General features: G+C 43.5%; 3 protein-coding genes across 3 annotated transcripts; 1 reads left to right on the forward strand and 2 right to left on the reverse strand.

Moving 5' to 3' along the window:
* Nucleotides 1-9,145: 9,145 nt before the first annotated feature.
* Nucleotides 9,146-10,493, forward strand: LOC127762267 (basic leucine zipper 43-like). Its single transcript, XM_052286713.1, has one exon. The coding sequence runs from the start codon at nucleotides 9,146-9,148 to the stop codon at nucleotides 9,653-9,655; it is 510 nt and encodes a 169-aa protein (XP_052142673.1). The 3' UTR covers nucleotides 9,656-10,493.
* A 249-nt stretch (nucleotides 10,494-10,742) lies between these two features.
* LOC127762266 (serine protease SPPA, chloroplastic) lies at nucleotides 10,743-19,712 on the reverse strand. Its single transcript, XM_052286712.1, has 13 exons — nucleotides 19,180-19,712; nucleotides 18,766-18,949; nucleotides 18,537-18,674; nucleotides 17,979-18,149; nucleotides 17,806-17,909; nucleotides 15,867-15,934; nucleotides 14,980-15,146; nucleotides 13,665-13,734; nucleotides 13,433-13,587; nucleotides 12,864-12,969; nucleotides 11,937-12,024; nucleotides 11,723-11,866; nucleotides 10,743-11,252 (listed from the first exon to the last, which is right to left on the reverse strand). Exons 1-13 carry the CDS (start codon nucleotides 19,573-19,575, stop codon nucleotides 11,019-11,021), a joined length of 2,025 nt encoding a protein of 674 aa, XP_052142672.1. The 5' UTR covers nucleotides 19,576-19,712; the 3' UTR covers nucleotides 10,743-11,018.
* Nucleotides 19,713-22,351: 2,639 nt separating this feature from the next.
* LOC127762649 (uncharacterized) lies at nucleotides 22,352-22,903 on the reverse strand. Its single transcript, XM_052287124.1, has one exon. The coding sequence runs from the start codon at nucleotides 22,901-22,903 to the stop codon at nucleotides 22,352-22,354; it is 552 nt and encodes a 183-aa protein (XP_052143084.1).
* Nucleotides 22,904-22,979: the final 76 nt, after the last annotated feature.

Below are 22,979 nucleotides of genomic sequence, written 5' to 3' on the forward strand. Positions count from 1 at the left end.
GTCAAACGATATTTGCCCCCACTCACTGCAAAATCAAGTGGGGCCAATGCCCCCACTTGTTGCACTCTAGATCTGTCCTTGGAGCAAATTTTCGAGTACTAAATTTCTAATACATGTGAACCAAAGCCACATGAGCATATATTATGATGGCTAATCTTATTGAGGCAAATGTTGATTAGGATGCCACGCAGTGGCGATTCTAAGGGCTAGGCTCCATCAGGCTCTAGCCTACCCTCCGATTTTTGCAAAATATTTTCAACTAGATAGCTGAAGCTTCACGAGAAACCATGGCGTGATAGCGGCGTTTTTCTGGGGAAGAAGATGAACAGGCGGCGGCGCAGCGACTGGGAGTCGAGAGAAAAGACCGCACAAGAACGAAGCCGTACGCACGAAAAAGAATTATTAGGCCCAAATGCCCAATCATGGGCTCGTGGCCCATGTCCTCCTCCCAGACTTCACTGACTCGGTCACCCCAAGTCCCCAGCCATCAGAAGCGAAGCCCCCAAATCTCCCTCCCCCAACCCTAGCACGGCGACGGCGTGCCTGGCGGGAGGCGGCGGCATTGCGGGCTTGCGGCAGTGTTGCAGCGGCCGGCGGCGTTGCTTCGGCAACAGCGAGCTGCCGAGCAGCAGGGCACGCAAGCGGCGGCACGGCGTGGGCAGGCCATAGGACGCAGGCAGCGATGCGACCACGCGCCGTAGACGGTAGACCCGTAGTGCCGAGCGGCGAGCGGGCGAGCAGAGCAGACGAGCAGCAGCAAAGTCAGCAACTAGCAGAGCAAGCTCCAAATGCAAAGGCAGCCAAGCCGTGATTCCTCACTCCATATTTTATTCTTTTTTATTTCAGCAGCAGTAGCTAGAATGCTAGATAATGAGATTTACAAGAATTGAAGCCTCATTGTCTCATAGCTTTGATTTTTTCGTAGATTAGTAGCTATGGAGAAGAAAACAACATTGTTAAATTATTTTAAAAACGATTCAAGTGGCACCCTTCCAACTGATGAGATGGAGATCATTTCAATGGAATTCATTCGATAAATTTGATTGGTTGGAATATAGTGTGGAAAAGGATGCAAATATGCAATCACTCATTTCCTAAGTAGCAATGTATTTTTTTACGGTTTCTTTTTCAATCATATGTGTGAATAACTACCTTAATGTGGTTTTTTTTTCAATCATATATGTGTGAATAACTTACCTTAATGCTTTAAAGTTGCCTATCCTCTATTTCTATCCTGGATTCGCCACTGATGCCACGTAGGCACTCACGTAAAAATTATGTCACATAGATTTGCATGTGCTCAATCAAATATAGAATAAGATTCCCAGGATGTACAGAGAAATACATATAGAAAACAAAGGAACGATAAAATAGAAACCAAGTATAGAGCTTATTTGCAAATATAGATGTCTTATGTCCTTCTCACGAATGCGCGCGACATCCTAATCGATCACTCAGCTTCTAACTCAGATAGTCACGGTCTGCCATTTTATCCTATGCTTATATAAAACACGCAAACTTGTGCACTGGAATGAGCATTTTGCATAATTGTATACTACTAACTCCGTTTCAGGTTATAAGATTTTTTAGCATTATCCACATTCATATAGATGTTGATGAATCTAGGCACACATATATCTTTTTTTAAGGAAAGATCATTATATTTAATAATGACTCGGCTTTGGTAAGAAATCCAAGTAGGTTCGTACAGGACATTCATTAACATATATATAAATATTAACAATGCTATAAAGTCTTATAGTATGAAACGGAGAAAGTACTATATTAAGTTCACATACTGTCATCGTAATTTACTCTTAAAAAACACTTCCTCTAGCGAAAGAAAATCATATGGGGCGATCTCTGGATGATGATAGAAGGGACTTCCCTGTCCACATAATGACACTATGCTAAAGTTGTTCTAAAAAGGATGGGCTAACTTTCTAGCCCAAAAAATATTTAAAGTTTCCAACCGCCCTATTATTTTTAAGAAATGGGAATGTGGAAAGGGAAACGGAGGAAGCATTGCCAACTGGCTATCCACACCCAGCACATAAAAGGACAAAATGTAACAACATTAGGATCTACCAAGCAGATTTACTAAGAGAGCACGGCAATCATCATGGATTTCCACACAAGGTTAATCAAAGGATTTAAGTGCCATTTAGCAAAACAAAAGTAAACAAAAGAACATAAGTGGTGAAAGTGAAATTTTCTTTTATCTTTAGTGACGCACTCAAGGCTCGCACGAAGTGTTGCCGCAATGACCGAAAATTCGTTCTGGGACGAGGCATGTCGATTGCGTGTGCCAATTTAGGGTGGAAAGGTAGTCCACTAGAGTTACTGAACCTCTAAGGCCATCTTCAACGCAAGGAGCATCCCCATCATCCACGTAAGCAAAAGTAAACAAACACTCAGTTAGGAATATGTCTCACACAGTGCAAGCCATACCCCTATTTTATTTTTGCACTGCAGCACCTGTCAGTCAATCACATTTTGCATTTAAACCTTCTATTGTTTTTATTTGCATATGCATCCAATATTTGCAGTATACCCCCTAAAAATCACAAACATATATAAGGGCCAACCCCTTCCTTTCTCTATCCCTTTCCCCTTCCCATCCTGTCCTCCCCTTCCTCGGCGGCGCATCACGTGTTCTCCTCGGCTCCTCGAGTAGCGGCGGCGGATCGAGGCGGCGATGGCCGGGATCGACGGGGGCAGCGGCGGATCGAGCGGCGCCGCCGCCGAGTCGAGACGGCGGCCGCGGATCGACGCGCCGGCCGCGCGGATCGACGCCATCGTCGTGGGGGCGGCTCGGATCGACGCAGCGGTGGCTGGGATCGACGCGCCGGCCGCGCGGATCGAGCGGCGGCGGCACAGATCGACGCGCCGGCCACGGATCGACGCCACGGCATCTTCCCTTCTCTCCAATCCACCCCCTCTCTCCATCTTCTCAGTGCGAGAGCAGCAACGGCATGGGGCGACGCCTCTCCCCCAACGCGGCTCCTCGCCCGTTCCTCGCCGAAAAGCTGCCGAAACCACCCAACGCTCTGCAGGGGGTCGCGGCGCTAGGCGAGGGTGCGGTCCCGGTCGACGTGGAGCGAATATTCTTCTCGGGAGCGGTGAGACCACGCTCTAGCGTGGAGCGTTGAAGATGGCCTAATAAATCCTTCTTTTTGTGCATGCTGTTAATCTCGTATCTGTGGCCCTGAATCCCCCCGGTCCACCAACGTGCATACGCTACGAATTTGAGCTAAAATTCCAGCACATACATGTGGATGGTAAAGAAAATGGGGCCTATCCAAACAAGGCCATCCCGTTACAAAGTAAATCACGGGTATAATGAATTATGATTTATGAAAATAATTTCTTCGGGGGTGTCATTCTCTCATACTCTCGCCACTGACGAGTGACGGCCATAGTTCAGGCGCCACTGGCTAATTTCTTCCATGCGCAATTGCCCGGTGCTAATGGAGAGATCACATCCGACAAGGCAACGTCGCTTTGCATCACTGCACTGCACGTCTGCACCCCTCATGTCTCCATGCCCGTCGCTGTCGGTGCACTCGATCGCTGGTTTTCGCTGGCTGACACGCGGGCCCCAAGGAGTTAGGTTAGCCACGCACGATACATATGATCTCACATTCTCACTCATCGGCGCTCGCGACCGGACCGAACCAAACCGGGCCCCGCGCCGCGCCACGGCCGAGCGACAAAGCGGATAGGGACGACGCGCGCGGGGAAAACGACGAGTTGCTGCCGCTGCTCGCGCGCACCGGCGCACGGCACGTACGCACAGTAAAACCCCGTCTCCCTCTCGCGGGCGGGCGCGCGCACTCACTCTCGCGAGGCAAAAGCAGGCAGGGGGCACGCGCCTGGGTGCGGGTTTGAGGGCGACGCGGGGCGGCCGGCCGGCCGCGCCGGGCTTCGACACCGCGCCGCGCGCTACGCGACGCCTTTGAAAGCGGCGGGCAACACACACAAAAACCAACCAGGCCGTGACGCGAGTGAGAGGCCGGTCGCGTCCGCGCGCGTGGCGAAAGATCGAAACGCACGGATGGAGTGGCCGCGGCCAGCGGGTGATCGACGGGGCGGGGATCCGGTGAAATCCCATGCATGATGAGCGAACGGATTTCGGCCGGACCTTTTGTTTCGCGGAGTACGTAAGCAGCGAGAGCCTCGGCGCGTGCGATCGATGCGTGCACGTCTCTGTCCTAGTACCACACTACTACTGTACTTCCGCGACGGCGCCTTTCGACGCAACTAGCATTAGCGTGCATGATGATGATTAACTAATGATAGTTGCTTAGCCAGGTAAAGCGACGCGTAGTACTTGTTCATGCATGGGTTAGCTCGTGACAGCAATATACAACGAGCACGAGTGTGCGCTGGTGTTAGTTTCGCCGGTAAAATTACTGAGTTCGCCTCTATTAGAACGGATTTTTGACAAAAAAAAAAAGCACGGAAGCCCTCAATTATCAGAGCCAGGTTTTGATCCTGGGACCTGTGGGTTATGGGCCCACCACGCTTTCGCTGCGCCACTCTGATGTTGTTGAAATGAATCGTTTTGCATGCTATTTGTAAATAATTTGAGAAGCTATACGTGATACGTCGAGTTAACCTCATCTGTCTTCATAACGTGTCCAAAAGGGCTGGATTTTGCGGAGTTTACAGGACGCGTACTGTACGCGAGTCCCACGAGCGGATAAGGTGCAACAGACTGCAGGTGCACTTCGATCATCAGAGAGGCGGGAGACCGGAGGTAGTGACAACGTGCTCGCGGAGTCGCAGTGGCTCGCGCGGAGGCGGCAGCAAGGAAGGAAATGTCACCGCACGCACGCACACCTGCGCGAGCCCGACACGCGCCGGGGGCCCGCCACCCCCCCGCCCGTAAGAGCAAGTTTAATAGTACAGCTAACTACTGACTCTAAATTATCTATATCTAATATAATAGCTAATTCATACAATATTTGCTTACTATACTATTAATATATGATCCTACCTACTATCATGCACCCAATACGTCTTGGAGTCCATGCTACAGCTGGCTACAGATCTATAGCCCGCTGCTGCTCTCTCTCTTCTTTTATCTTTTTAAAATATATTTATAGCTGGCTTATAGTCTACTATTATACCTGCTCTAATGCCGTTGGCTCCCTCCTCCGTGGCAGGCAAGACCGCCCGCCCGGGGCCGCCCACCCCCGGCGCCTCCATCCGGTCGTGCACTACTCACCTCGCGCCCGCGTCTCTCCCGCAATTCTGGCTTTGTAACGCCGATCTCGCGCCGGTCTCATGCGTCCCGATTGATTTCTCGCGCGTCGTCGAGGACTCTACGGGTGCGGGTGTTGACCCCTCCCGTCGCGCGCCTGCCTCCTCGGCGCCACCGATCGATTGACCCCTCTCGCTAGTCCAGTGGCTCGCCGAGAGGTGGTGGTGAGTGGTCGCGGTCGTCCCGCGCAATACGCGTGTGTTGGCCTTGGCTCGGCTCGGCTCGGCCAGGCCGTGCACGCGCACGGACAGCTACGGATTTGTGGCTTTCGTCTACTACTAGTTTGTGCAGGGTGGGTGGGATAGAGACGCTGACGGCTTTCGTTTCCGAGGGCCGGCTGGCTTTGCTTTATTTCACTTCACCTCGGCGCGCGATCTGGCGATTTGCTGTCCGCGCGATCGACCTAAGGCCCTTTGTTTGTTTTGTGGTACGTCGTGGGTCTGCAAATGGGCGGATTAGCGATTGACTAAAATGAGTTCTATAGGCTATAGGCCATGCGCGTGTCGACAGCTCAAACGCGTCGGTTTTCAACATTTGCCGGGTGATTCGTATGTTGGGGTCTCAATCCTCAGAACCTCCAACAAATCTGGATTAGATGTTCCAATGCTCAACCCACTATTAGGTAGCAATCTCTCTGAAAAATGTAACACATTGTGCGTCCTGGGCGGAACAGTGTGAGTCCTCGTTGAAAGTTCAAACATGCAGGAATTAGGAAACGGGACTTTGGAGAACCAATATGATCTACTCGCATTGTCGGCCTAGGACTTCATGTGCGCTGCTACAACACGAGGGAAGCATTGGGTACCCCTCTCAGGCCAAATCTTTCCAGAAAGCACATAATAGTAGATAGCTAGACCTGCCTTTCTTTCTTCAAAGCTCATCATCATCGACATGTCGACTTGTACGTGACCGTGCGGCTCTGCCCAACTTGGCTGCCTTTTTAGAACAGCAGCACCGTGTGTGCGCAGACATCACCCTAGCACCACCAGTATCAGTCTATCACTACCAGCTTTGCCGTAAAGATTTTGCCTCGTTTTCCGTAGTCTCGTACCATCTACACTCCCTGTCATCCCTAATTAGGTAACAATGGGTCCAGCCTCTTCCAGAGGGCTAAACGCATAGCACAGTTTTATTGTCCTCTTCCAGGACAATGAGAGCTTTCGACGGTGATAGGACGCGTAATCGCGCGATCCAACGGCTGAAAGATTCTGTGTCCAGGGTCGGTGACTTTACGGGCAGGATGGATGCGGCTGATGGGAGTTGCCGGACGCGAATCTCACAAGGGTATACGAAAAGAAGGAAACCAATCTTTGTGTAGGCCGATGCGTCTTTGCTTTTTTGGATGTTTTTCTCATCAACATTATTGAGTAAGGATCGACTGTATGGAATCCGGAAGCCAAGAAGAAAGCTAACCAGGTTATCCAGTCAAAATTTTCATTTCAATCGGTCCTGATCTGGCCACTTCGCGCTATTAGCCAACAGTAAGAGATTGGTTTCCAGATTGTGAATTTATGGAGTACATTGCTCTAGAAGAAGAGTAGTGACTAGTAGTGAAGCGAGCACAAAGAGAAATTGAAAAGGTTCAAACAAGGCAGGTGCTGATGACAAAAGCCTCTCCAAAAAAAAAAAGATGATTGCGAAGGTTATCAGTTATTACCTTCATGCTTGAGATAACGGCACAATAGGTGTTTGATTTTATCTGGGATTGCCTTAATCTCTAATCCTTTGACATGTCTGTTTTCTACCGGGAACAATGGAAAGGTGAATCAAATGGCCATGGATCTTGTTTTTCCTCCAATGATGACCTTGTTTTGCAAGTTTTCCCTTCATTCTTGTGTTCAAGATCTAAAGAGACAACGGGATAAGATTTCCCTGTCCTCCAAAGACGACAGCCTCAGACAGCCACGACAGGCCTAGACCATGTAAAAAGTCCATATGAAGTGGATTGCGTTGGATGCGAAATGATATTAATGCCGTATGGAATCTCAAATCGAATCCAATTGAATTTGACCTCTCCCTTAACTCCCGGAGCCTGACTCCTCTATAGCATAGCCATTCTACGATCCCACCCCAATTGGAACCTGGATGGTAACAAAGTGAAGACTGCAGATTTTCTGAAACTGCTACTTTGCAGACTGTTCACTGCAGGATTTGTGTCAACTACCTAAGTAACTCCTGATAATGAATTGCTTGACTGATCTAGTGGATCGTTTTTTTTTCAGTTTCTTTTAAAACATAATACACACTTCCATATCCTGAAAGAAACTTGTGCCTGAAGAGAATTAACAAAATATCTCAATGTTAAACTATAACTATGTTCAAGCGACTGGAAATTTGAAAATCCTACAGCATATCATCCTATCTCGAGCAACTATACATATCAGTATTATATGAACCATTCAAAATATTCATATGCAATATTATAAGAATATATTTTGTGCAACATTACCTCGATGGAGCTGCACGATTGCATTCCTAGACCAAATGACAGCTCATCCTAGAGATTTTTGAAGAAGAATGTATCTCATCTGAAAAATTCACCATGCAAATAGTAACAGATGATAAATACTAGTAGGATTTTATTTATTGGCTTCTTAGATGTAAACAATATATACCAACTCTCCATCAACTAAAAATTAAATAGAAATAAGAGCAAGCATACCAAGAATCTTCATAGCCTCGTAGGGTAGCTATGCATGAGAGTAAATTTCCATTTAAAAAGGAATCAGAATGTTTGTCCTTCAGTTTCATTGGTATTTGATATGTTGGTTCTTTTATTCAGGACTTATAGTGAAATCAAGAGCAAGTTAGTGCCGTCTTAAGTACTCCTGAACACCTTTAAAAATACATCCACTCTCTAGGAACAAAATGCTAGATTTTTCTCTCACAAAAGAAAAAAAAAGATTGTTAGGTTCCATAATTTTTAGTATATTAAATTCAACCTAAAGTAAACAAAAATAAGGGACAAAACAACTAGAACACTGAAATTATTTAAAAGGTGTGGCTTGCTATCTAGTGGATATGCTTTTCCCAGTAGATGAGAAGATCAATGCCAAGTTACCAATTGCAGAACTGCACGTCCTCTTTATCCAAGAGGAATTCCACTGGGGGCCACAGTAGTGGTCATAAGGCACCAAGCTGGCAACCTTAGTACTTGCCTCTTTTTCTCCTTCTAAAAGATGTTCCCGTTGCATTAGATCTATCAGAAGAATGAAGAAGCCATTGCAGAATAAACATCCCTCAGGACAACCGATTTCAACGTTATCTTGTATTCTTGCCTCACTGTTATCCTTCAGAAAATGGATTGAAATCCAGAGGCCCGGAACTAAATCGCACGTGTCCAGAACTTCAAATGCAACTCTGTTGAAAACAATAAGCTGAGCATGTATCATAGCCAGCAGAGTTATTTGATCCATGAATACGCCTCAGCTTTACAGTCCATTTCCCTTCCACAATTCACCACAAATGCCTGTCACTGTTAGCCACCCACCATCTCTTTAAATGGTTTGAGCACCTGATGCTAGTGATGTTGCCAAGGGCCCTGCACTTCATGGTCCTTTCTTTGATCACAAATCGACAGTCTGGATGGAGGCCCTTTTGGAAGCATACTGGGACCAATACATTTAGAAAAGCCGGCACAATAATAAAACATTACATGATGTCCATCAGGACCTATTTTAAACCTCAGTCTCATGTATGCAAGCCTGTTGCTGTCCCTGATCTCTGTACATCCAAGAAGCACAGAAAGTTAATTTGAACATTGCTGATGTTGGGTCCTGTACACTTCCAAAATCCTTGTGTGCTATAAATCCACCCCACTACCCTCTTGTTTTCTTTCACAAGCCTCTCTTCCCTCTATTCATACCTCGAGTGAGCATGTACCCTGCTGAGATTGCTAGTTTTCCATACTTGTCACCTGCAAGTGCAGTTTCTTTCAAAACTCATTACCATGTAGATACAAATGACTTCCTCCTCCAGTATAACAGTCTTCTGGTGCCTCAAGCTACATCTTACCAACATGTGGCACACCTACCCCATGAAACCAACCTTCCAGTTGGAAATAAATCCAATTCAGATGAATCAGATGACTATCAACGCAGTCTTGCAGAAGAGCGCAGGAGGAGAAGGATGATATCGAACAGGGAATCTGCCCGACGATCACGGATGAGGAAGCAGAAACAGCTAAGTGAGCTCTGGGCACAGGTTGTCCACCTCCGCAGCACTAATCGTCAGCTCCTTGATCAGCTGAACCATGTCATCAGGGATTGCGATCGTGTTACCCACGAAAACTGCCAGCTGAGAGATGAACAAGCCAAACTGCAGAAGCAGCTTGAGAAGACCCCTGTAGAGAACACGGAGAGTACCTTCATGGGTCCTGACAATTGAGGCGTCCAGACTTAAGGTGTCCAGCATTACAAGACTAGATGCCATAATATGAGAACTTAAACCAAGAGGCTTTGTCGTTTTATTCTAAGATTTTTCATTTTTGTATCTTTGCTCTATGTTGGACATCAATGTTAGAATTTAGTGGCAATTTCTCCAGTTTCTTTTCATCATCATCTGTTAGATATCATGAAACGATTTAAGTACCAAGGAACTAGTAGAAAAAAATTACTTTTGGAGAACATGATGATATCATCATTTGGAGTATGGCCATAAAATGAAGTTTTTGGAACAGTTAATAATAAGCTAAAACAGACAAGCCACGTAATTTCATAAATGGAGCATGCCACTAGACAAGGACCTTCACAAGAAAGAATGACTAAGATAGTGAGAAAATAAATCCAAGAAACCCCTATAATAATAGAAATTCCTATGCAATAACCTCAAGGGAGACGCATTAGTCATAAATATCTTTTTGGCTATTGGAAAATGAATGGAACAAGAAAAGGATAATCTTTTACTGTATTCTTGTTATGTGCTATGGTGGATTGAGGCAAAGAGCAAAGCTGCAGGCCAATTGGATGTCTTTGGTAGACCCGTCCGACCATAACAATTCTTAATTCCTTACCAACAGTGATAAAATGGTGGTGACTCTTGCGTATTCAAGAAAAAAATGGCAGTGAAATTGTTTCTCAGAACACTAATATGAAGTGGTAACCAACATAGGTCAGATAAATATCTGTATGCACTGCTCAAATATAGCAAAAGCTGTTGTAGTCGGTAGTGGAGCATTTCCATAAAAGGAATAGAGAGATTGGTGTAAAGGCACTACTAAGTGCAAAATTAGTTACCTATCTTTCTCCACAAAATTGATTGCCCACGCAGTTTTTGTCTCTGAATTGGTGACATTGCTAATCCAAACCTGCCAAATCTGAGAAAAACAATCAGTGTACATGACTGAGCTCCTATCATAAGTTCACTATGGTAATGGAGCTCCATTTGCAAGACACATTCTCTCAAAACTTGGAGATCACTCTACAAGCCTTTTCAAAAATCTGGAATCAACTAGCGATACATATTGTAACATAGATAAAATCTCATAAACAAAGAGTAAATGTGATCTATTGGGTTCCAGTTCAAGCGAACTAGAAAATCAAGATCGCTTGAATTTTCATAGGCATGTACAGCATTTCCATAGGCAGCAGTATGAAAAGAACAAAATAGAATATACAGTGCCAAAAGTACTGAACGGATCCCAAGTCTACCTGCTTCTAGCCTCTAGGTAAGGTGAATTATTATTGACATGTTGACATTTTCTTCTTCTATGTATAACTGTTTGTAAAACATAGGGTACTGACTGGTGGAATCAATCAAAATAATTAACAATATCTTTTACGAGCAATAAGAGCTGATTTTCTCCAGACAAATCTTCCAATCTTTCAAACAATATTCCATCCATTCTAGCTTGGACTCCATTTAGGGAAGTGACATCCTGGAGCACTCCCTTCACTGCCCTGTCAACTCCAAGCAATGAACTGCCAATTCCAGACAAGATCTCTGGTAGTGTTGGTGAGGGCTTTGAGATCTCAACTAGCTGGACCTGCATTGTTCAGCACAAAATAAGCATCTGGAAAGTGAACTCTCTATTATGTATTTCCACCAAGTCATCTCACAAAATTTGCAAGTTAGAATTATTCTCTGAAAGGTAAAAACTTCAAACTAGCAAAGCTTGTTATGAACCCAAAATGCAATAGCTGAATGAAACATGCAAAACACTATTTGTCGATAGGGAACTGCCCTTGGTTACTCCATGCGTTAAGCTAATATAGCTCCTCTAGTATTCTCCCTAAAAAAACTGCTTGGTTACTCCATCAGAATGTGAAGCATTGAAAAGGTAATAAATAGTTCAAACCCCATCAAAGATTCAAATGCAACTCTGCTATCAATTATGGTCAGGTAACTCTGCTATCAATTAGTCCCTTAATAAAGCCTAAATGCACATTAATGACACATATATGCATGAGAGGAGTTCATTCAATAAATACGCATTTCCTATAGCAAACCTCTAACCTTCCTATCATGGGGTATATTGGCTTTCTGTTTTGCAATAGCAAGAGCTTGTGAGAATCCACCCAGTGAATCAACCAATCCTCTTGAAGCTGCATCTTGGCCACTCCACACCCGACCTTGTGCAACAGTCTCCATCTGATCAACCTGGTGGTGCAAGAACTCATCACAAGCTTGAAGAGATATGAGATGCTCAACATCTGAGGTCAATCCTTACATTCATTGAGCGTGACATGGCTGCTTTATCTCGAAACAATGCATAAGCATTTTGTGCTGACTTTTCAAAAAGTTCTGCCTCATCTGGTCTGTAAGAAAATGTTACACTCCTCAAAAACATGCGAAGCATATAAACTAACTGGTAAGAAAATAATATTCCATCTTAAATGACACTCCATGTGGTGGGAAATAGACATGAAAATGCTGGATAGGAAACTATTTTCTCCAAAAACTTAGGTAACATGACAACAACATTTAAACTTCTTATCAAAATGCAACTTACAGTTAAAATCTCTTCTCGCACCTAAACACCCATAGACAGAATAAAGTTCTTGTTTTTCATACTTCCCATAAAACAGTGTGGCTTACCTGTCAGTTCTAAGACGAAAGATGATCTAGTCTATTAAATATCTCACAGTTATTTAAAGGATAACAGCTGAGCTAATAAACTACTTCCTCCATCCCAAAATGTTAAGTATTTTTTAGGTTGGCACAGGCATTAAGGAAGTAGGTGGAAATGATGAATGTTGTGATTGGTAGAGAAGAGAAAGTAGGTGAAGAAATTGGTTGTAATTGGTTGAGAGAAGGGGGTAGGTGAAGAAATAGCTTCATTTTAGACAGGCTACTGTGCTAGAAATAGCTACATTTTGGAACATAGGTGGTACATTTTAGGAGTCCATATTTACAGATTGATAATTTGTCATTAAATATAATGATGGCAAACTAAACAAAAATTGATAAGAAGCAGTATGCGCAATTTATGATAAATTTTAAATGATAAAACCAGTTCTGGTCTGTCAAAAAATCACACACATTTTTATCAAGAACATAAAAGTGAAAACATATTGAATAATTGCAGATCATCATACGACAATTGGCATGCACTGCTTTCATGTCATCCAGCTCCAGCAACATTGTGCTAAGTTACCTTAAAGGGCGTTGATCAGCAGCATTAAGCTCTGCATATCTACCCTTAGATATAATTTCTTTATTGAAGTCAATCCGCTCATATAGCTTTTGCAGGATGAACTTCCCTGATCCAAGTACACCAATATGAAAATAAGAATTACTCCACACGGTCAAAGAAACATGTCATTTTGGACATCGACACGGTCTCCAAATGCAACTTTAACAACTAATTTCTATTGCAGTATATTTGTATAACCAATAAAATTATAATATTATGAAAGTAAGTACTTTCCGAGATAAATCTACGCATATGATTTTCATGATCCAATCTAAAATTTTCAAAAATATATTGATGTTCAAAGTATTAGAAGTTCAACTTGAAAGATGTCGAAAACAACATGTTTTCATGAATCATGACCAGAGGGAGTAACATGCAATGGCAGCTCAATTCATTGTCTTGACTCCAAAATAGTATAGTGGATCTAAAGTTCAGATTTGAGATCATTACAAAAGTGCCAACTTATTAGTCAACGTGCAATAAATTGTTACTCTAGTACAACCACAAAATTACAAGATAATAAAGATCACCTGTTACAACTCCAATTGATCCTGTTAGCGTGAGTTTTTCAGCAACAATGACCGGTGCAGCCATTGCCATGTAGTACCCACCACTTGCAGCAACATCAGACATTGAAGCAACCACAGGCTTGGTGTCAGCTAGGAGTCGAATTTCCCGCCACATCCTGGTTCAAACAACAACAACCAATACATAACGAAACTCTGCTGCTAATAAATTGGTGAAACCTGAAGCATAACTTACAGATCAGAAGCAAGAGCATCACCACCAGGGCTGTCTATACGGAGGATAACAGCTTTATACTTTTCTGACTCTGGCAAGGATAAGGAACTCTTCGTTACAAATAGCAAGTAGAATTCACTGTTAAATGGGTGAACTAACAGAAATTTGCACTATATACACATGCTAAATAAGCTTTAGCAGGTACTTCTATGGTCCATAATCTATCCAACAAAAGAGAGAAATTTCATCTCATCTAAGAAATATTAATAAAACAGGGAACTGAATCCGGTAAGGATGATCAGATTTATTATATCTGTGTAAAAAGATTTGGCCTCTTGTCTTTTTAGTGTTTCCTTTCTTTTTTAGGTTTACTTTATTCTAAAAATTCATCAGCACAAGTTTTGAGGGATAACATCACAAGATTAGGAACATGTTTGGTTTGCTCAGAGCTTGAAAAAATCATATTGCCCACCATTGTTGAATTCAGCCTGTGCCACACTTGTGGCTCTGCCACAGAGCTTAACCAAAGCTTTACTAAAGTCTACATAGCGCCTCCAGGAAAGTGTTAAGTCTACCACGCATCCCAACTCCATCGGTGAAAGCCATGGGACTCCAGTTTGGCCCACATTGCGCCTTTGCCACCATACTCGGTTATGCTACTCTTACTCAACTACCACATGCAGCCTGCATTAGGTCCTCACATTGCACTGGTGATGGCAATATTGGACACCTAGGACTGGGCCAAGTAGCCTCACTTGATGGAAACAAATAGCATGGACTCAGTGGCATGGTTCAGTAGCAGCTTCACGACAACTGGTGAAACCAAGAGGACATGAGACTGATGGGGATCCCATGGAAAGTAATGTAAGAGTAGATTCTAAAGATAAGAATAAAGTCTGTTAGAAGCTACTATCTTGTTGGAGGCAAGCTCGTTTTATGCCTATTAGATGTGATGAGCCATGCAAGGAAGACATGGCATGGCCATCATTACCAACCGAAACTTTTATTATCTATAGTTTTCAAGAGAAGTTATAAGAATTAATCACTCAACTTTGTAACAACATTATGGCTCTGCAAAAACTGGAGCTAAACAGTGAACCAGAAAGGTGAGTGGAGATATAAGGCTCTTAGTGTTTTCCCTTTGAACCCATGCTCTTTGTCTAAGCGAGCATTTAAATGTTCTGTCTCCAAATGAACTTTATTAGCAAAAGTAAGTCAAGTGAAAATAGCACACTATGAGAATTTTGGTCGACATTTCATTGGTTTATATTTGAAGATTGTTTGATCTCATACGAGAGAGAGAGAGAGAGTACAAACTGACAACTTATAAAATTACCTCTAACAGTACGTATCTTCTCGATCAACTGCTCAGCAATGATGCCTGAACTAGGAACACTCAATGGGCTGCGAGTACGTGTTATGCTTCCAGATGCTCTGATCACTGCAATTTGTTCACCCCCTCCTTGTAACCCAAGAGTCCATTTACTTACACGTGAATATTTACTGCAAAGAGAATCAAAGTCATTTTAATAAATGTAACATAGAACTTTACAGTACAAGAAAAGAATATGGCAGCATTCGTTAAGACAATAAGTAACAGGAGCAGATTTCTAGACCTTGTTAGATCTAGTTTGGCCAGTTTGCTAGAGAGGACCTCTGTTTATTGCTATTTTTCCATGAATGTGTATGACGGTGTTTATTGTTTAGTTTTAGTGGAAAATGGAGAAAAGAAATAAAGGGCATGAAAATTTTCTAAACTATAGTTGGTTTCTGTTGGGGATCAATCACCTCACAAGTGAGTCGCTGGTACTTGCCTGAAAGTTTCTCATATATTGCACAAGCTAAGACTTACAAGGGTATACATCTCCTTCTATACCTATTTGAGTATGATGCTACAGTAACCGACCTACTACAGTACCATTGCGCCGAACTTTTACAGCTCACATTGAACTAGTCTCCTAGCTGTCCTTTGGTAAGCCGTAAGCATTGCACCAATTACTATAAGACACTAGTAAAAACAGGTAAAGCAACAGCTACATGAAGCTACTGAAAGCTTCATGCTCGACATACAAAATCCAAAATGACTACTACTAGTAGTCTAGTACTACTACCTGTCATTGACTAAGCAGGACATACCTTACTAGTTAATCTAGTTGACGCAAGGACTGTTTGTAATTTGCTAACAGTTTCCACCTGGTTTTCCAAAAGTTTGATCCAAATTACCTGTAATCAACCATACGCAGACTTTTCTTGTCTTTCTGTCCTACTCTCTCCTTCAACATTGCCATGACCTATAGGATAAGATGATGCCAAAAAAAGAACACAATAGTAGCCACTCAAAAGACGAGGAATAAACATTTCATTATGTGAATTAAGTTAGATAATTAAAAATGCAAATTTTAAACTATGTTCTCAGTTTATTTTGGAGTTTGTTTAGAAAGTTTGGGTTCTTTTCAACTCTTAAGGAATTTGTACTAGATCCCAAAAGGTCGCAACTGAACCTTCTCATCCAAACTGTCCGTTAAGGTGGAACACTTGTCTAAAGAGCAATTCTCATTCTTAGGGTAGTTGGGGGTTTGTCCCCTCACCTACCCTTTTTTTTTCAGCTAAAGAACTTATTAGCTGTGTGCTGTGTGGCAGAGGCCAAGGATGTAATACATTTCCAAAATCTTAAAAAAAAAGAACAATTCTCATCATTTCTCTTCAGGTACATGTAGTTATTTTTGTATCCATGGATCAAGTACTCCCTCCGTCCCAAATTAGTTCTCTTTAGAATTCAAACTTTGTCCCAAAAAAGTTGTCACAATAGAGAACTACATGTCCCTTCAATCACTTCTAATTTAATTTTGGGAAAATTTGTTTCATATCATCGAAAGTTTCCAAGTTTAGCTTTATACCATCGAAAGTTTGGGGTGCACTTTAATACCATTGAAAATTTCCACCGTTACTCTTTCTACCACTGCCGTTTACTTCTGTCTAGATTTTCTCGTTTCTGTTTAATTTTCCGTAGAGAAGGCCAAACAAAATGACTGTACTACCCTTCTTTCACATAGCAGTTTCCTGGGACGATCTTTTTTCTCGTTCTCTTTCCATAGGCCCATATGTGGAGGGAAACAGATTGATTTTGCTCGTTGTTTCAATCAGCCCGATCTTTGCGTACATTCAGATGGGAGAAAATCGTGGCTGGAGCGAGGTCGTTCCGTCGTTGTGGACCTTGTCGTCATGGTTATCGGTGGGGGAGAAACTGGAATATCTTGTCGCCGGCGCGGCGGCACCGCCGAGCCCGTTTTAATCTGAGGGGATTGGATCATTGGAGAACCTGCTAATAGAATAGATAATGTTGCCGGTGACCCCAGCGCTGACAAAAGGAGCTCAGGAGGGGAGCTTCAGTCGAATCTGTCGTCGTCGCCGTTGAGATTAGATGGACAACGGAGAGGGCTCGCCGGCGGGGAGCCGAATCACACCGCGGTGAGCGGCGGCCGGGTTCAAGCTTGGTGGCGGGCGGCGGGACGTACATGGCAGAGAGGACAAGCTCGGCAGCAAGGCGGAGATAGAGGGAAGAGCTCGGCAGGAAGGCAGAGCAGCTCGGCGGCAGGAGGGACATGGCACCACTTCCGTGATGGCGGAGATCCAGGAAAGATGCAAGGCAACGAAAGAGCTGCCTGCTGCGTGCGGAGCTGGTTGCCTCTACAGGGTAATTTGTCATACTTCACGCGAGAGATTGAAATATGGACGGAAATGCTACAAGCAGTAACGGTGGAAACTTTGAATGGTATTAAAGTGCACCGTAAACTTTCGATGGTACAAAACTAAACTTGAAAACTTTCGATGGTATAGGACCAATTTTCCCTTTAATTTTTTCTCTTTTCTACCCTCAACCATCCTCCCATATCCAACCATACATTATTTAATAAAGGGGACTATGGTCTTTTTTAGCAAACTTTAATCCATGCTAAACAACCTAGAACGACAACTAATATGGGACGGAGGCAGTAATATGTTGCATGCTTATAGCACTGAAACTTGACGATTGAAGCATCACTTTGATTCCCCGGTTTGACCATGGATGTGAGCAAACGATGTAGATGTAGCAACTTATATAAGATAAGTTATTTATGTAATTTACTTGGTGCCTTAGCAAAAAGTTAAAATGAATCTGTACCTCATCATCATAAAGTAAATCTGTTATCCAACCTTCTTCCTTAAGTCTGGCAACCTGATAGACTCCTGAATTAATGAATTCCTCGATTTCTTCTTTTTTCTTCCCTACAGAAGAAAAAATATCTAATGAAAACTTATCCTTTAAAAAGGTGGAGTATATCTATTTTGAATTACCATGGTTGGAAGATATTGTATCCAGCCAGTTTCCATAAATATTGTCGAGCAGTGTGGCTAGCATCTCCCTAACCTCATTTGACATGCTCTTCCGTGCAAGTTGGTCTCCCGCACTTTTGTAACGACCAATTCGCTGAATTTCTGGTTCTATCCCGACTTTCTCAAGAACACCTTACCAATTGAGTTCAAAAGCATTAGATACCCAGAAAGGAACTTGCTACATTCAATTAGCTTGATTTTGTGGAACAGCAATGAAAGTGTATGATCAAGCTTACTAAAATTGGTTCCAAGGAGAAGTGAAACTATAAAAAATGCATTGAACATTACAATAGAATGAAGTACAGTTTCTGTATAAAATACCATAAGAAGACATATAAGTAAGTTCATTAAGTGTAACAATCATTGGAATAGCTATGTAGTTTAGTTGCACCATAACAATACTAGAAATCGTAAAGTTCCTTTCTCCTGCTAAAAATGAAACATAAAATAAGTTTGTGTTTAACCAATAACCACATCGATGAAACATAAGTTTTGTGTCATCATAGTACATGCAATTACCTCTGAGAAATGTTTGCTGAACAGTTAGACCAAACAAAGCAACATAAGCACTTGGCGGTGCATACAGCTCACCACACGCACAAGCAAGGTAGTACTCTTTCTCCCCACACACAGGCATATAACCAACAACAAATTTACCTACAAAGTCATGCAGCACCTGCTCATCATCTGACAAGTGACAAGAAGAACAGAGATAAGATACTAAATTCAGCTCAGTTTATAGTTTTACCGGACTTCTTGAAATCGACAATGTGTCTTCTGATCTCATCCACCTTCCCCCACCCACATCTCAGAGGCTCTATGTGCAGATAGATCCCCGATATTCGCGGGTCATATGCAGCTTTAACAAAATTCTCGCAGATTTGTGGCAATGACAGCCCGGAAGAGAAGCGTGTCTTCAACTGATCGGATATCTGTGGCAGTAAACAAACACAATAAAAAATCCAAAATGGGTCATGTCACAAAATTGACAAATGTTCAAAAATTAAAACAAGTCATCCTAAAAACTAGCAACAGGACGACAACCACGTCTCAGTTAATCAAGTACCAGAAACTATCTCTACAATCCAAGCCTCTATCAGGATGAAACATTTAAAATTCACGTAGTGAGTAAATCGGATATCTATGGTAGAGCTAGCGGCACCTCGCCCCGAAGCTTCATGTTAAGGACGCTGCCCTTGCGGACGCGCTTCCATGGCGGGGCCACGAGCATGCGTAGCTTCACGGCGAGCTGGGTCCCCCACCCGAGCTCCTCCACCTCGAACGCCGACGCAGCGGGGGGCGGCGGCTCCTGGGCCTCACCCTCACCGGCAGCCGGAGTCGGCTCCTGCTTTGTGGTGCCGGGGGAGGACTCGATGGCGCGGGCCGGGACGCGGAGAGGCGACGGGAGTAGGATTCGGCGCGCGGTGGAGGGGAATGAGGCGGAGGCGGAGGCGGAGTGTGGGTGCTTGGAGTTGGAGGGGGAGAGGAGGAACGTGGCGGTGGCGGAGAGGTGGGAGCGGTGGTACGGCGCCGAGCGGAGGACGAGTAGCCTCGCCATTGTTGTGGAAGCTTCAGGGAGCCCGAGACCTCGTCGGCCGTCGCGGTGGAATGAGGGGGGGTGGAGTGGTGCGAGGGAAAAGGAGCGCGGCGGAAGGGGAAGGAAGATTGAGGCGGGGCGCGGTGGAGTGGACTAGGGGTCAATGGATTGTGGGGTCGGGAGCGGCGGAGGTGAGGGATAGGTCGGGGTCGGTTGATTCGGCGCCACGTTGAGCGCCAAGGGAGATGACAGGGAGAGGACACCTTTTCGTTGTTCACTGTGACGATAGATGCCTAAATCAATTTTAACAAATTTTGTATATTGTTAAATTTTGATATTGTCAATGTGTGATAATGTTAAAATGTGTAAGTGGATGTTTGGTTGTTAGTGAAGTAAGGAATGGTTTCCTATTCAAGGTACATTGTATTTGGTACATTGGTGCATTAGGGATTTTCAAGTAGAGGGTCGGTGAGTGAGGGCTTCATCCATAACAGATAACTAGCACACATGATCTCCCTTCTGCGGGAAAAAAAAAGATAAAAGAGTCGGTTCGGGCGTTGATTCGCCGTTGCTATTAGCCGGTCTACTCGTGCCTACTGCTTACTTTCTCGATCTATTACTTTATCACATATTGTCATTCCTAAGGTTAGATAAGTTTAACTAACTTAGCAGTTGTTTGGTAGTGGGTTTGTAAAAACAGACGTGGCAAGTTTTTTTTGATAAATTATCCGATATGCTAGTCACTTAAAAAGTACGGTAAGATTCTCTTAAACTTATTGAAGTATGGGTAATGATTTGATTATCTCAACTTAGTCAAGGATGACGAGATTTATTGGTAGATAGTGATAAAATATGCTTGTGATTGGTTTTTTTATCTTTGCCAAGTTTTTGTGAGAGAAAGATTATATAATATTGATTTTTTGGCGACATTATTGTTATCTTGCCAGAAGTAAAGAAAAACTTGATAGGGTTATTTTTGACAATAAGGTGAACCCTTCAAACTAGCACATGGACGATGACAGTTGAACTTTTTTTTTTGGAAGATCGGCAGAGGAAAAATAAGGCAATAATCACAACGAACCACATGTAACATAAATTGTCAACATCAAGTAAATAATATCATGAATGCAAATAAAAGCATCAAACTATTGATTTGATGGCATGTTGGTACATTGGAATAGGCTAAAGGAGAACATCGAGTATTCGATGGTATGTTTGGAACATTTGCAAACTCTATATACTGATGGATGTAATCGCTCCATAAAAATTAACTTTTAGCTATAATTTTGAACATAACTAGAAATGTTTTTTTAAGATAAAGGTACATGCATTTTCAATTTAACCAAGTAAAAATTACATCAGCCTCAGCCTCTAAATGATTATGATGGTTAGCTTTTTGAAACTCTCTCTTTTAGACATATTGCATGTTACATGATTAACCAAGAAACCATCTGGTGATCCATGGTCTTGATCGGAAGTGTTGGCTGCAGCAGTGTAGTCAGCGCCAATCCAAACCCAAAGAGCTTATTTACTACAGCTGTAATAGGGTTACATGGCTTGCTGGCTGCACTACCGATCAGGCTCCATATGTTTAGCGCTTAAACAAGTACCATTCTAGTTCCATATATTAATTAAAAAGTTTTATAACTATTGAAATGATATTTATATAATAGGAGAATATTCTCTTGAGTTTAAAATCATTTATCTATTTATACATATTCAATATTTTTGGTCTATGTTATTATTATTTTTACTGTGTTCTTACCTCATGTTTCCCAACCCATTTTCCTCGTTTTCTACGCGCACACTTTTCAAACCGTAAAACGGTGTGTTTTTTAAAAAAGTTTCTATACGAAAGTTTTTTTTAAAAAATATATTGATCCTTTTTTAGAAAAATAACTAATACTCCCTTCATTTACTTTTCATGGTCATATTTCATCTTAACATACAGACCAAGGATAAATAATTTTACTTATCATCCATTTAAATATGCTACTCCCTTCGTTCTCTAATATAGGGCGTAACTGCTTTTCCACCGGATTCCCTGATACAAGGCGGGGCTACTGTTTGTGCATGCAAGCATTGATGATGGCATTATGCCAGGCGGGCAAAGCGGGTGAGATAATGCATGTGCATGCTGGTCATTGGCAAAGAAACCTTAAATTAAGGAGCAAATATAATAATGAGCTATAAGAGCAAGTTTAATATTATAACCAACTGCTAACTCCAAATCTTCTATAGCCAATTCATATAATAGTTAGTTACTATACTATTAATATATGGTCCTACCTATCATACACACGTTACGTTTTGGACTCCGTAGTGCAGCTGGCTATAGATCTGTAGCCCGCTGCTCTTCTCTCTCTTCATTTATCTCTTTAAAATATGTTTATAGGTGGCTTATAGCCTGCTATTGTACCTGCTCTAAGCCTACTATAAGCTTAGGTGGATGAGAGAGGTAGTAAAAAATTAAGGATGTAGGATCTCATGCAAGAGCTAGCTTATCATAAGCTCCAAGACAAATACATTAAGGCAAAATTTGGTACAGGACACGCAAAAATCGTGTAATTGTCTGAGGAACACTAAAAAAATGTAACACTGCCCGTGGGCACTACAAAAATTGTGTAATTGGCCATAGGACACCTAACGTATTATTTTATAATTTCCGGAATGAAAGTGGTGAGATTTTTTTATAAAATGCCTAGATTGCCCTTGCGGGTCACCATCTCTCAATCTGATTTTCCTTATGAAATGGAGTAGTAGTAATTGTATCGCTGGAATTGGAGTAGTACTGGTATTACACGTGCTTTGCGGTGGCGTCTTCTGCTGTGCGGCCACCGGACGCCACGGCGAGCCGGCCGGCGGCGGGGAGGTCGTCCTCGTGCGCCTCCGCGGGACGCTCCATGGCGCGCACCAGCTGCACGAACAACGGCCAGTGGTCCGGCGAGAAGAACGATCCGCGCCCATCCGCTGGTATATGAAGTGGCACGGTCGTATGCGCTCGTCGGCGAGCGACGTGCCAGGGGGAGTCGTCGCAGTCGCACTCCACGACGAGCGACACGCTCTGGCTGGCGAGGTGCACGCCGTGCTCTGCGCAGGTGGCCTCGACCTGGGCGAGGACCTCCACCGCCGCGGACCCGTCTATGCCTGATGCGATCACCGTGCACCAGTAGCCGCCATGAAGCCCCGCGGTGGCCTCCGCTGGGCGCAACTGCAGGAGCAGCACCTTCGCGGACAGCTCGACAGGCTCACTGTCGAACACCCTGCATGCCGTGGCCAGGACGCAGTCACCGTGCGCTGTCGCCGAAGGCGAAGCCGCTGCCTCCTCCTCCGCCGCCACCGCCGCCATCGCAATGTTAGTGTTAGGTTTGGGGATTCTGGGTGGGTGGGGGTGGCGACGAATACAACTAGGTTGGGTTGGTTCA

The sequence above is a fragment of the Oryza glaberrima genome, chromosome 2 (genome assembly GCF_000147395.1).
Source record: "Oryza glaberrima chromosome 2, OglaRS2, whole genome shotgun sequence".
In the NCBI taxonomy this organism is placed as follows: Eukaryota; Viridiplantae; Streptophyta; class Magnoliopsida; order Poales; family Poaceae; genus Oryza; species Oryza glaberrima.